General features: G+C 46.7%; 1 protein-coding gene across 1 annotated transcript in view; it reads left to right on the top strand.

Annotated features, from left to right (window-relative positions):
* VAV2 (vav guanine nucleotide exchange factor 2) overlaps positions 1–14036 on the top strand; it is a 258067-nt gene extending 244031 nt beyond the window's left edge. Inside the window, exons 23-28 of the mRNA XM_034752021.1 lie at positions 617–669; positions 2646–2762; positions 3970–4057; positions 4293–4416; positions 8912–9066; positions 10787–14036. Coding sequence (XP_034607912.1) covers positions 617–669; positions 2646–2762; positions 3970–4057; positions 4293–4416; positions 8912–9066; positions 10787–10831 — 582 coding nt within the window. The 3' untranslated portion in view covers positions 10832–14036. The remainder of the gene's footprint in view (positions 1–616; positions 670–2645; positions 2763–3969; positions 4058–4292; positions 4417–8911; positions 9067–10786) is intronic.
* The last annotated feature ends 6 nt before the right edge of the window (positions 14037–14042 follow it).

Raw genomic sequence — 14042 nt, 5'->3', positions numbered from 1 at the left:
TCTGTGGGCCCCGATTTCTCCATCTGCAGCTTGGCGATAATGCTGACCCAGCACTGTGGGGTGCTTTGAGATTGCACTTGAGAGAAGCGAAGTGGTGGTTGGTTGTTAACAAGTTTTTAAAACTTTGAATTACTTTTAGGCTATGTCTACACTTCCGGGGGCGTGAATTACATGCCCCCCTAGCACAGGTATAAATAGCAATGTGGACGGCAAGCCCCTGCCTAGGGAGGGAACCCTGCAGGGTCTCTACCTGCCCAAGCAGTGCAGTGTTCCCCTGCTGGAACCTATCTCCCCCCTCACCCTCCCCCCGCCCCCCAGAGACTTTCCCTGTCTCGTAATGCAGCCTGCTTTTCACTGCAGCATGTAGCCACACGTAGGACCACAAATGGGTCAGATAAATCAAAATACCCAATACACTTGGCACAGCTGGTTTGTGTGTGCGCGCCAACGAGAGAAGCCGTTGATTATAACCTTCTTCTTCTGACTCCGAAGCCAATAACTCATAAAATGCTTGGCACATAAAAATGCTCCCGTACAGAGGAGTGTATCCGAGATGATCTATAATCTAATTAGGATCTGCGCTCCACAGTAATAAGCGGTGTTCTCTTTGCTCTAGCCTCCTAGCAGCCGGCCTCCTTCGAGAGAAATAGACTACACGGCGTACCCTTGGTGAGTCGGTCGTTAAATGAGACATTCTGATAGAAATGCTTTACTACCGACATAAAGATATATTGGCTTTACCCTTTAATTCCATTACTTCGTCACAAATCCGCTATGGGATAAATTATGAATGCACTTTGGAAGCTCCCCTCATCCTCCCCCGACCTCCCCATCCACTGTCAATGTACAGGAGCTGTGAAACTTTCAGGCAAATAGGGCTAAAATGGCATAGCCAGTTGGTGCATTAGCATTTCACTTCCGAAGACTTGAGTTTGAATGCCGACTTCAGAGCCTGATCCGATGCCAGCTGAAATCAATGGGACTCCTTTTACATGGACTGCAGTGGGCTTTGGAGCAGAGCACAGATGGGAAATGCATTTGTTGAGCTCTCGCTACTTTACCGGCTGCGGATTTGGCCGGGTTGGCAGGTCCCTGCTCAGGAGAAGGGTGTTGGATGTTAGTGTAGGGCATTGGCTTGCTCTTCACTCGCCCTTCCCTCTAGTTCTGCCCATTGGTATCAGGGCTTTACTTTCATGAGTCTAACTTAACCCCAAGAAGTTTTTCATTGAAACCGATACACCTTGGGACTCATTCCCAGTCCAGGTGGCTTTCTAGGAACAGTATAAAAACAAAAGACTTCAAAGAAGGGAAGGGACTGCACTCTGCACCATTACATCTTTTCTCTTAACTTATAATAATAATAATTAATGGAGATATCCCATCTCCTAGAACTGGAAGGGACCTTGAAAGGTCATCAAGTCCAGCCCCCTGCTTTCACTAGCAGGACCAAGTACTTATTTTGCCCCAGATCCCCAAGTGGCCCCCTCAAGGATTGAACTCACAACCCTGGGTTTAGCAGGCCAATGCTCAAACCACTGAGGCTATTTAAATATTTCTGGTCACTGTTTTGCCTACTTATAAAGAGTTTGATAAGACCCCTTTTCTCTCTTAATCCCCCATCCCTCTCCTGCCCTTCAAAAATGGATTTTTTTGTTAAAACATATTTTTAAATATTAATATAACCCCCCCCATAAATTAAAAGTACCTACATTCCTGGATAACCTGGCAGATCAAGGAAGTCCCCTCGTGAGTACTCATGCTGTGAACTCCACACCCATCCAGGGTAGTATCTTTTGTCCTACTTGACTGCAGTCAGCGTCCTTACTGCTGTACAGCTAACAGAGATTATCAAAGGATAGTTCAGTGCCAAACTCCCATTGAAAGGTGGGTATCAAACTGGCCTTTGTAGCTTTGAAAATCTCCCCCCAGAATCCCTGCCCCGAGGAGGCTCAGACCTAGAAGATGGCCAGCTCTAACTCCTGGAAGCAGGAGTTTGACCTGAACTGCATTGATAGTCATTGGTTTCCTTTTAAGAAGACACTTGGAGGCTGAGGATTCAAAAGCTCTCCCCATTGGCCCAGCTCTGCTCCCACCCTTGCCAAGTGCTGAGGACCCTGGGCTCCAAGTGACTATGGTGGGAATTCAGGTCACTTGACACTTTGCAGCAAGTGCCCCCAGGATCGGCCCAGATTGTAGTAGTCTTGTAGAAGGCTTGCTGCTAGGACTTCTGGTTCCATGCCGTGTCAGGGTGACACGGTATTTCTGTGCCTGGTGTCAGCAAGCAGGCTGCTCGTCTTTGGAGTGTGTTGCCATCCAGGATGTTCTGTGGGGAAGATCGAGAGATAACCAGTGACTGTAAAGTCTGCATCAGCTTATTTAAAAAAACAAAAACAAAAACAAAAAACAGCTCTTGGTGTAATGAGTGGCTTGTGGGCTCATGGAAAAGCCAGGAAAGGTAATTGATTGGTCCCTGTTACCTGCCAGTTAGGGAGCCGCACCAGTCAGGAGGGATGATTGTAGACTTTTTGGCCCAATTCAAAACACAGTAGAAATTCTGTGTTACCAGACAGAGCCTTGTCAGCAAACCTACAGTCAGTACCTGGCCGCTCTGTGATCTCAGCACCTAACGGGGAGCGTTCCTTTAGGTTTGCAGGGAACATGGAGAGGCAACAGACAGACAACCTGCTGAAGTCGCACGTCAGCGGGACGTACCTGATTCGAGAGAGACCAGCAGAGGCCGAGCGCTTTGCCATCAGTATTAAGTGAGTATAGCAACGGGTGCTTATGTTAACGGAGCTCAGACAAGGTGGTAAAGTAACCAGTGCAAGGCATTGAGCTGGTGTCACCTGGGTGTGAAATTGACCACGTTGGACTGATAAGCTTTGCTTTTCTCTGGTTCTGCACCTGAGGAAAGCCTGTGATTTTAATGGCAGCCTGATCACCTTAAACATCAGGTATTCTGTCTACAGAAGATGCTCCGTTTTCCCTTTCGGATTTGAAGTGCAGTGCAGTTCCATTGATCTACCTAACTTGGAGTCATATGTTTTAAGACTCGTTAGTACTGGTGCCCATTTGTAGGGTGAGATAGTCTAGTTCTGGCTGGCTTTGGCTTCATAGAGATTCCTCATAAGGAACTACTGTGAAGTAAAAGAGCACACACAGGTGAAGTGCTGGTTAGAGATTGGTACTGGACTGTTTAAACATGAGGATTTCTGACTTATTAAAGTATTGGCCTTCAAAGTAAAGGCGCCATTGATGGTTCTAGCATGCTGCTATGTAGCCATCTGGTTAATCTGGCATATTGTGAGCATTCAGAATGGTTGGTAAGGCACCAGGGCATTACATGCTCTCTCTCATTTAATTATTTATACACAATGGACCAGCTTCAACAGGAGAGACTGGCACTAGAATATCCCATAGCCCATTGGTTAGAGCAGCTCCTGCAGTGAACGACACCCAATTTCAAATCCCTGCTCCACATCAGACAGAGGGGAGAATTGAACCTGGGTCGCCCACATGCCAGGTGAATGCTCTAACCATTGGGCTAAAAATTATAAGGGAGGCAGAACTACCACAATTTCCACCTCCTCTGGCTGTTTTGTGAATGACGCCAGAAAATTTTGCTGGGGCTGAAACTGTTTGGCAAATTCATGAATCGTTCTGGGTTACCCAACACTGCACTTTTTGGCAAATAAATTGTTTGTCCTAAACGCTACACCCAGCCCCTCTGCTGAGTTCTGTTCCCAGCTCCGACACCGACTCCCTCGGTCACTTAACCTCTGTGCTTTCGATTCCCCATCTGGGAAGGGGATAAGGCTGATGCACCTGCCGGGGGGGTTGAGCCAAGTGGCTGGTGGTCATAAAGCATTGGTAGAAGGCAGAGTACTACATGCTAATACACGGCGGGACAGAAGCTGAAGTGTAAGGATCAGGGTGTCTCTGAAGTGCCTGCTGCGATTGTTGTCACAGGTTTAACGAGGAAGTCAAGCACATTAAGGTGGTGGAGAAAGACAACTGGATTCACATCACAGAAGCCAAAAAATTTGAAAGCCTTTTGGTATGTTTTTGAATCTGCTTTTCTCACTGTGCGCGTGACTTAGGGTGACCAGTCAGCAAGTGTGAAAAATCGGGACAGGGGGTCGGGGGTAATAGGAGCCTATATAAGAAAAAGACCCAAAAATCGGGATTGTCCCTATAAAATCGGGACATCTGGTCACCCTAGCGTGACTTGCTTTTCCGGAGCTGTGCTGAGCCCCATCGGTGATCACATGTATTCAATGTGTTCTCTCTAGGAATTGGTCGAATACTACCAGACCCACTCGCTGAAGGAGAGCTTTAAACAGCTGGATACAACGTTAAAATATCCATACAAATCCCGAGAACGTTCTACCTCCAGAACCTTCACTCGCTCCCCAGGTAAAACCCAGCGTGCCTAGGACAGTGGCTTGCATCTACAATAGTTCATGGACAGCCACCCCTCTGGTTCCCCTTTTAAGAAATACCTGTGTGATAGATGTAGGAGCTCTAGCTGGTCTCCAGCAAACAAAGGGGGTTCAGAGGCTTGAAGGCCGGAAGGGACTGTCAGATCATTTAGCCTGACCTCTGGAAAGAAATTTGCCCAGTACGGGACTTGAACCCATGATCCTGAGAGTGAGTCTGAACTAGTCAGGCTCCTTGTCAAGCACATGAGTGCAAGCTCAGTGTCTCCATTCTCCCCCTCCCTGGATGCTGAGAGGAAGGGCTCTTGGATTGGTTGCAAGGGAGGCATTTGTGGGGAGTTTGCCTTTAAGGCCTGGGCTACACTAGCGGGGGGGTTCGCGTAGCTGACGTCGAAGTATCTTAGTTCGACTTACCTGGCTGTCCTCACGGCGGCGAATCGACTGCCGCGGCTCCCCCGTCGACACCGCTTACTCCTCCTGCCGAAGTGGAGTACGGGCGTCGATTAGCGGATCGATTTTTCGCGTCCAGACGAGACGCAATAAATCAATCCCCGATACATCAGGGAGCATAGACGTAGCATAGACGTACCCTTAGAAGGACAGTCTCCTAGGAAAGCCCAGCTAGGGGGTTTCTCTTTGGTCTTTAACTACTTTTGATTTCTTGTTCCAAACATCATTCCCTTACTGTCTGTGACTCTCTTTTGGGGGGAGGCATCATCCCTCCACCACTTTTCCAAACCCTTTAGGATAATGATCTGGCCACAATTTTGCAAGATACAAAGCACACGTAAGCTGAGGTGAGGAGTGGCGAGTGCTTGGCATGTGGCAGGATTGGGCCCATATTGCTATAATGAGTGTAATTATCCCGTGTCAAAAAATCTCTGAGGTCAACATCTTCAGCGCGAGAAATTTCAAGTCCTTTGCCATAAATAAATAAATGGAAAAGGACTGAAGCCAATCGGTATGAAGAGAAGAACTTGTTTCACCTCTGAGACTCACCAGATTGTCGCTTATCTATCTGTACAAGCGTCCGTATGTCAGTTTTACTGGCCCCGATTCTGATGTCACTTATGCCGGTTTATACACCTATGATTTGTTAGACCTAGTCAAAAACATGGTAAGCATATTGTGTGAAAAATTCCTCAACAAATGAACCTTTACATTACCATAGAAAATTCCTGTGAAATATTTCATTTTTTGAAAACTTGGAAAAGAAATTCTCAATTTTTTCCAAGATGTTTTTTAAAAAAGTTTCATTTTGGTGATCAAAAACCCATTTTTCTCTTGCTTTTTTACTTTTTTTCTCCCCACTGAAAAAAAGAGGGAGAAGAGTGGATATTTTTACCCACCAAAACTAACATTTTTTTTTTGTTTCACATTTTTTTCCTTTGAAAACCAAAAAATTTCAACCCAAAATGAATTTTGTTCGTGAACATTTTCATTTGGCTTAAAAAGGCATTTTCCAGCCCCCCAAATATTTTTTTTCAACTGAAAATGTTCAACTGGCTCTGTCCATTTTTCTTCAATGGCAAGTTGCTCCCAATTTATTCCTCTTGCTCCCAGCGAAGGCAAGAGAATTGGGCCCACTGACGTCAGTGGACTCACTCCTGATTTACACCAGTGTAAGCAGGAGGAGAATCTGGCCCATTGTATTTTCACTGTGCAGATGTAGCCTAAGTCCTCCCAGAGCCACAGTTGAGGCTCCCGAAGAAGAATTGCTGCATGCTTAGTGTTTTTCTTTTTTGCAAGCTTCTACTGCACTGTGGATTTTTAATTTCCTTTTTAATCCTTGTTCTTCTGCCTCTGTTTCTAACCTCTTTGCAGCTTCCTGCGCTTCCTACAACTTTTCTTTTCTCAGTCCTCAGGGCCTCAACTTTTCTTCTCAGAATTCCTCCACTCCTTTCTGGTCAGGTATATAGCTCCTTCTGTTCTTGAGAAGAAAGCACCATCTACTGGCCATCCCTAGGGCAGCAGGCCTCTGCCTGCTTTTTGACAGGACACAAACGGTATCAGCTTGAAAGCCATCCGCAGTGAGACCCTCCACCTATCCCCTGCCATCCCTCCCCATCTATATAAAAAGTTCAGCTAAGGTGTTGCCCCTCCTTGGGGGGGTGTCAGCTGGGGGCAGAATCTGGTAACCAGAAAAATGCAAGAAACCAAATAAGAAAACACAGAGCATTAAATAAATATTGAGAAAAGGGGTGGGGGGAGAAGAAGAAATCTAAATCTGGTGGATTGGGATCTCATGATATACTTCAAGCTTGACCTGTTTTTCCTGTGTGTCTCGTAGATCAGAACATTGGCATCACACCATTTTAAAGACTGTTTGTTTTTTCCTTGCTACAATAATAGAACTTTCATTTTCAGTAGTTTTTGAGCTCTGATGTCTGAATGTGCTCAGTAGCGTCATAATTAGGGCAGCTGGGAGGAGCCCATGATTTCAAAAGGTGATGGAATCCCCTATAAAACGTTGGAGCAATATTCAACTCCAACGTGCGTCAGACAAGCATCTTCCGTCTCCTGTGGTACCAGCAACACCTTAAATGATCAGAAATGAAAAGGAGTTTAGAACCCAATCGCTTCTCGCTGTTTATGCCTTTTAACTTTTAGCATTTTCATCAGCTTGGACAGTGAACATCACGTCTTATTCCTGCCATGCTTGGTTACATAATTTTAAAAGACAGATTCCTTCCCCCGAGAGCTTTTCTGTGAAATCTGAATCCTGCAAGTGAATGAGATTGAGACAAAAAATCAGCTCTGAGCACGCTTCTGGTGAAAGAGTTCAAAGCTTTCATCATTCACCCTGTGTTCTCCAGCCTGGCACCCTTACTAGGCCATATGAGCCCTGCAGTACATGTATTTTCTGTGTGTTAATTGTCTGTTGCCATCCACATCTCCTTACATCCTGAGTGCTGAAAACCTGGGCAAAGCTTCCTCCTCCAAACCCAGTTCAACCTCGGTTTGCAAAACATTTACAATTGTAAACAGTTTTTTAACTGAAAAGTCCTTGAGACTAAAGGACAGTTTCATAGAAACAAACAGCAGTAAAAGAAAAATTTTGTCTGTAAACTTAAAAAAAACTTTTTTTACCCCCTTGTTTGCCTGTGACTCTGAGAGCATGATTACTGCTATAACCATGTCCCTTCCCATCATTTAAACCCCCGACTCCCTCTGCCTGTATAACCTGCAGGACAATATTGCAGAGAATGCAGGTGGTACATTTCCCATATCACCTTTGCAACATCTGTGCTAAAGGAGATAACCCCCTTCTTTCCTGGCCTGAAGCAACTGAGATCTGCACCATTTGCTACAATCTGGTTCTGTTCCATTCCTAATCCTGGGGAAGATATTAATAATCGAATGCCACTTGCATGCTGTAAACTGATGATCAGTTTCTGGTCCTTCTGAACTAAATATATTAGTACAGTTTCTAAAAAAGGATTAGAGATGTCTGTTAATAAGAATAGCATCTGCAGTTCTGCTGACGTTGTGCTCTGAAGTGTGAGGTCTACAAACTGATTACGAGCTAGGATCAGTAAGAAATTCCCCATTGCTAGGATATTGTTGAAAAACGGACAGGTTTCAGAGTAGCAGCCGTGTTAGTCTGTGTCCGCAAAAAGAACAGGAGTACTTGTGGCACCTTAGAGACTAACACATTTGTTAGTCTCTAAGGTGCCACAAGTACTCCTGTTCTTTTTGTTGAAACACTGTGTCCCCAATTAGGGGCCTTTTCACCAAAGAACCTATTTTGGCCAACAGCCACTGTCAGAGAGGACACCACCCTAGGTGATCAGTCCTTGTATTGCAATTTACAGGTTCCTTATCTCAGTGCCATAGAGAGAATCTGCCATTGTGGCTAATCCCAACAGTTAATAAAGAGGTAGTTTAAATATAAATTGCTTTGTGGAATCTCCCTTCAATGAGGTGACCCATTAGATATCAGAGCAGTAAAGCAACAACTGGAAGTGATGGGGATAACTTTGGAATAGATTTTTCTTGTTCCCTTTATTTTTATAAAACCTTTGCTTTTATCCCACTTCCCATAGAGATACCCCTTGACCCAATCACCTGTAGCAACACCCAACAATGAGAGAGAGAGACACACACACACACAAAATAGACAGTCCCTTTCCTGGATGTCCTTCAAAGTTTTATATCCAGTGACTAAAGGGATGATGCAACTGATTGAGACCCATTATGAGACCAATGAGATGTTGATAATGGAAAACCCAGCCTTGGAAATGATATAACCATACAATTCCAATTCACGCATGACTGAAGGATTAAAATAGAGCCACCTCAATATCTAATTGACTGTCTTAGTCCACAGAGCTGTTTTCTGCCCTGAACTTGCAATGGAAATGAGGACTCTGGTAAAAACCCAGGTTGAACACAGTCTAGCTTTTCCCAGGATTCAGATGATCTCACACGACAGCGCAGGCCTCTAATTCCTTTTCCTTGTCCACCCGCAGTGGTCACGCCTCCGGCCATAGGGACGGCGGTGGCACGCTACAACTTCGCCGCACGGGACATGCGAGAGCTCTCTTTGCGAGAGGGCGACGTGGTGAAAATCTACAGCAGGATAGGCGGGGACCAGGGATGGTGGAAGGGAGAAACAAATGGAAGAGTAAGTGATGGAGAGATGAGGGTTCTTTTATATTTAAATAACACCACTTTGCCTTTTTAGAACAGTAGGTGTGTTCAGATGTGGACTCGCTAAGAGAGCGGGTCAGAATTTTCCAAATTTCAATCTAATTTTATTTTAAAAAAAGAAAAGGGAGGAGGGCGAGGGAAGCATTGCCTTTTCCCTGTTTTTCAGCCAGCTCTAACTAATTAATCCGCAGGAGGTGGAAGAGTAAGAATTAGCCCCATTTTACAGATGGGGAAAACCCAGATAGGGAAAGTGACTTGACAAAGGTGTTGAAATGAATAGGTGACAGCAGTGAGATTAGAACCCAGGACTTCCCGACTCCCAATTTTGTGCTTGTTCCTCCAGACCACACTGCCTTATGGTGAACCCTAGTTTCAACTTAGGCCTTGTCTGCGCTGTTGGCAGCATGACTTGTATGTACAGGTACATGCTGCCGTGAAAAGCAGGCTGCGTCCACACTGCGGTGTGTAGCTACGTGTAACAGCAAAAGGCTCTGGGCGGGGGGAGTCATCGCTGCTGGATGCCTTTCCCCGCTGCCTACCCCTGCCAGAGCCTTTCCCCGCTGCGGGAGCCTTTCCAAGTGGTGAGGAAAGGCTCCGGCCTTGGAGAGGGAGTGGGACAGCACCCTTGTAAAAACAGCACTGTGGACCATGGGAGGCATGGCTTGGGCATGTAGAGAGCTGGGTAGGGTATGTACCCTAAGGTTCTGGCGTGTCTCGCCTCACCGTCTACTCCGCTCTTTCTACCTGTGCTAGGATATGTACTCTACATGCCTTTAGTAAGAGAGAATTGTGTGCACCAGTAAAGGTTGGACACATGGAAAAGACTTCAAGAAACCAGGGTTGCCGCTCTGCAGTTGGATTCCTGCCTGGGAAAGCAATGGACTTCTCCGGCTTGCTTCCCTTTACCATGCAATGTACTAGGATCCCATTCCTCCTCCTGCTGGAGGTAGTCCTTGGCCAATGCTGTACAATTATTCCGTTCAAAAGCACAGCTGCTGGCAGTGACCTTTAAATATAGAGCAGCACAGAGACCGGGAACGGCACCAGGGCCAGTCTCACAGCCACAGCAGGCATCTGGATCTGATCCACCTTATGGCTTTATGCTGGGAACAGACACAAGAATGGCTCTGAAAGTCCATGGCTCAGAATCATAGCCATTAGCAATTGTACTGGCTACAAGCGATGGTGCCTCAGGGAGACTTCTCCACAGTCTAATGATGCTGATCACAATAAGGCAGTGTCTTTCTACAGGGCCTCCCATCAGACTTTGTAGACACTATTGAGTTAATCCACAGAGCAGCCCTCTGGGGGGGGAGGTTTGTTATTCCTTTTTTAGTAATGGGGAAGACTGAGGCACAGTGGATAAATGACTTGCCCCAGGTCGTGCAGACAGAATCAGTAGCATTGTCAGGACTAGAACCTAGTCTGACTCTGTCCCATGTTCTCATTATTGGACCATGCTGGAGAACCAAGTGCTCTTCCACCCAGACTAAAGTCTCAGTCCCCCATATCTGGGAGCAAGATATTGTATATGTGTCAGCTCTATGGATACAGGACCAGACTTCTGGGGCAACATAAATGGTGGGATGATGGAGCTCGTTCTACGAGGAAAATGTCTCTCTGCTCAGTTTGGGTGGGTCTCTTTGCATATCCATGCCCAAGGGGTCCTGCTCATCTTTCCTTTTCTGCTGCAGATTGGTTGGTTTCCTTCGACCTACGTGGAGGAGGAGGGAGTGTAACGAGGACCGGATCTCTGGCAGGCATCACCGAGCGCCCAGTAGAAGCCACCGCAGAGTGTGCACAGTGGTCCCAACGCCCAGGGCTCTGAGTGAAACACAATCAGAAATCCTCCAGTATTAACAACAAGTCTATTGTGAATTGTTTTACAATCAATCCTCTGTAAAGTGTGTGCGCGCGTCAGGGGCTGCCACTGGCTCTCAGTCCTGGGTTGTGTTACTTGTGTATAAGAGAGAGTGTCTATAAGGTAATACTTGTCTGTAACAGCAGCAGGAGCGTCCTGGGAAGATCATGTTCAACAGCCTTGCTTGAGCAGGACAACTCAGCACAGCTCTGCTCAGACATTTCATCCAAACCCATTTCACGGAGGGTGTTTCAAAAGCCACCCTGGGGCTCATGGGAGGCTGGGGCCAATGTCTCACTCTGACTGAAAGTGGAGGGAGCGTTTCAGATTTCTACTGAGAAGAAGCAAGCCAGCCCCACAGTAACAGAAGAGGCGACCTCACCCCACCCTGCTCTCTCCCCCTGCTGCTTGAATGGACTCCTCCGGATAATGATTTTTCTTGTCAAGTCGGCGTGTTCGACGGCAGAGCCCAACTCTGCTGCCCTCCTGAGGTGATTTGGGGAGCAGAGCAGAGGCATGGTGAGGAGGCCTCTCTCCATGAGCTCTGTAAGATACCCATTGTAAACTAGGAATGAGTTTTTGAAAGAGAGAGAGAGAGAGAGAGACGGGTGTGAAGTCAAACTCTGAATACAGCCACCCCCAGACATCATGAGAGAGTCCCAGTTTTGCAACGTGGGTCCGTTCTCTCGGACTAACTCTGGTCCCACTAGATTCACCCAGGGCAGAAGGGACAGCCCTTTACCAGGACGGTCCCACCTGTATCAGGATGTCTGGCGGTGTTCGGGGGCTGCGGAACGTGCCCTCCCTGGGAAGAGTGCTTGGAAGCCATTGATGTGCTGGGTGGGGCATACGGTAAATAGCTCTGGATGTGCATAGTCTGCTCCAGTGTTGCACCATTCACAGCGCACCTGTCCTGTGCTTAACAAGAGTGCAGAAGCCCCTGCCAGACTAATGGCCTGTTCCTGTAGCCATTATACACATCTGCCTCATCGACCTCCAATGGGGCTTACTCACCCGAGTAAGGACCGCAGGCTGAATCCCTCATTATCCAAAACTATGTTGTAAAAGAGTCTCTTTGCTCCATCCACCAGCACCATAAGGTTACGCCCCAAGTCTTCCCACCTGTTCTCTCCCCCTCCCCCCCCCCGTCACCCCTGGAGCCAATAAGGAAGAATTCTGTGTTGTCCTCCCACTGTGTCTTTTTCGTCATTGCCCTGCTCTGAATAACATACTCCTTTTGTTTTCCAAATTGTGCCCATTTTACGGGATAGGCAGAATTGTCCAGTGGAATCAATTTCAAGTGACCTCTGCCAGGTGCTGCCCTTTGCTCACCAGGGTAGCATTTCCTTTCAAAGTGCACTATTGAAAACAAACATGATGCATCCCAGACAAGGAACAACTCCCCCTTCCCCCACTTTCAAGGCCAAGAAATTTTCCTCCTGTTGCTTTAAATGAGGCTTGGTCTGCGCTACCGAGTTAGGTCAACCTAAGGCAGCTTACGTCCACCTAATTGGGTCAGTGTACACACTACAGCCTTGCTCCCGCCGATGTAAGTGCCCTGCTATACTAACAACATAACTCCACCTCCATCAGAGAGGCATAGGGCTTATGTCGGTGTACTTGGGGTGACACTGCGTTACTTACATTGGCTGTTGGCTGTCATTCTTGTCAAATTCACGGCTCCAGCTAGGCAGCCAGGCTCCCAGTGGGGAGCTGCGTGGGGAGCTGAGATCCCGGGCTTTCAGCCCCCCCACTCAGTCCCCCACTGCCCCTCTTAAGTCGGTGAAAGTGCTCCTGGTGAGGACGCACACCACCGACAGAAGAAGAGTAGTGTGGACATGAACCACTGCAGTTGTAAGTCGACCTAAGATATGTCAACTTAAGTTTCTAGTGTAGACGGTGCACTTTTGGGTCGTTGCTCCCATCTCACGTTTTTCAGCAGCCCGACAGCTTTGAGCCTTTGCTACTGGGCTTTGGGCCAGATTCTGCTCTCATTTGCACTGATGTAAATCCAGAGGAACTCTAGATTTGCACTGGCATAATGGACACCAACGGAAGTGATCATGGCTGCTCGCCTTTAGAGGAGAACTGCAGCCATACCTCTTCCGATGGACGAATAAAAGAAACGCTGTCTAGCCATTCTGCAATGCTCCAGGTATAATCTCTGGAATAATAGCAGGATTGTTGCTGCCCGATTGGGATACTAAAGCCCAAAGGAGAATTCTGTGCACTGAGTGGAAAGGAAAACAAATGACCTCTGAAGGTAAATTGCTGTTTAGTGACCAGGCACAAGCTGAATCATTTTGCTGCTTGTTTTGACGTTGGCGTTGGGGTTTTAGGTTTTCCTGTGTTCTGTCTCGATCAGCGTGAGCCGCCCGGTTGCTCATTCTTCCTCGTGCCAAAGCCGCCAGTGAAACATTCATGTTGCACTATAGTGATTAGAAAACATTTTAGTTTAACTGTGCACCTATTAAGCGATGACTGATTAAACTGGGTGCCTGCTGCTCAAATGCCAGTGTCTAAACATGCCCGTGGTCAGGTGGGGATTGCAATTTGCACACAGCCCAGGGGCGGTTCCTCTTACCCATTTTGCTCTGCAGAGTGCTGGAAAGAACAGAGCAGTCAGATGTCTTGTGGTTTTGTTAAAGGCTATTGTCCAGTGCTAACCTATTTCAGTTCAGTCTTCTCAATTGTCCACGACCTCTGTACCTTTTGACTTTTGTCATCTCAGCCTACCAGTATTGAAAGGAAATGAGGCCGAGCTTTGGAGAAGGAAGCTAAAAGGAGGCTGAGGGTTTGTGAACTTGGGGACACTCAGGAAAATTAATCTGAATTAATTTTTAAAGTGGATTAGATAAACTGCATTAAATCCTTTTGTGGATGCTCTTATTCAGAAGTAAAGTGGCCTTAATTCAGATCAGTTTACTTCACTTTGGAAATTAAGTTTGAATTCAGCTTAGGACACTTGAATTCTAAATGATTGTCCACACCGGGCTTAATGCAGTTTAACTAATCCAATGTGAATTCACACCCTTAGTTAATTCAGATTAATTTTGCTGAATGTCCCCATGTACACAAACCATATGGGG

Source organism: Trachemys scripta, chromosome 17 (genome assembly GCF_013100865.1).
Source record: "Trachemys scripta elegans isolate TJP31775 chromosome 17, CAS_Tse_1.0, whole genome shotgun sequence".
In the NCBI taxonomy this organism is placed as follows: domain Eukaryota; kingdom Metazoa; phylum Chordata; order Testudines; family Emydidae; genus Trachemys; species Trachemys scripta.
Note: the sequence above shows the minus strand (reverse complement) of the source record. Positions and strands in the feature narration are given on the sequence as shown.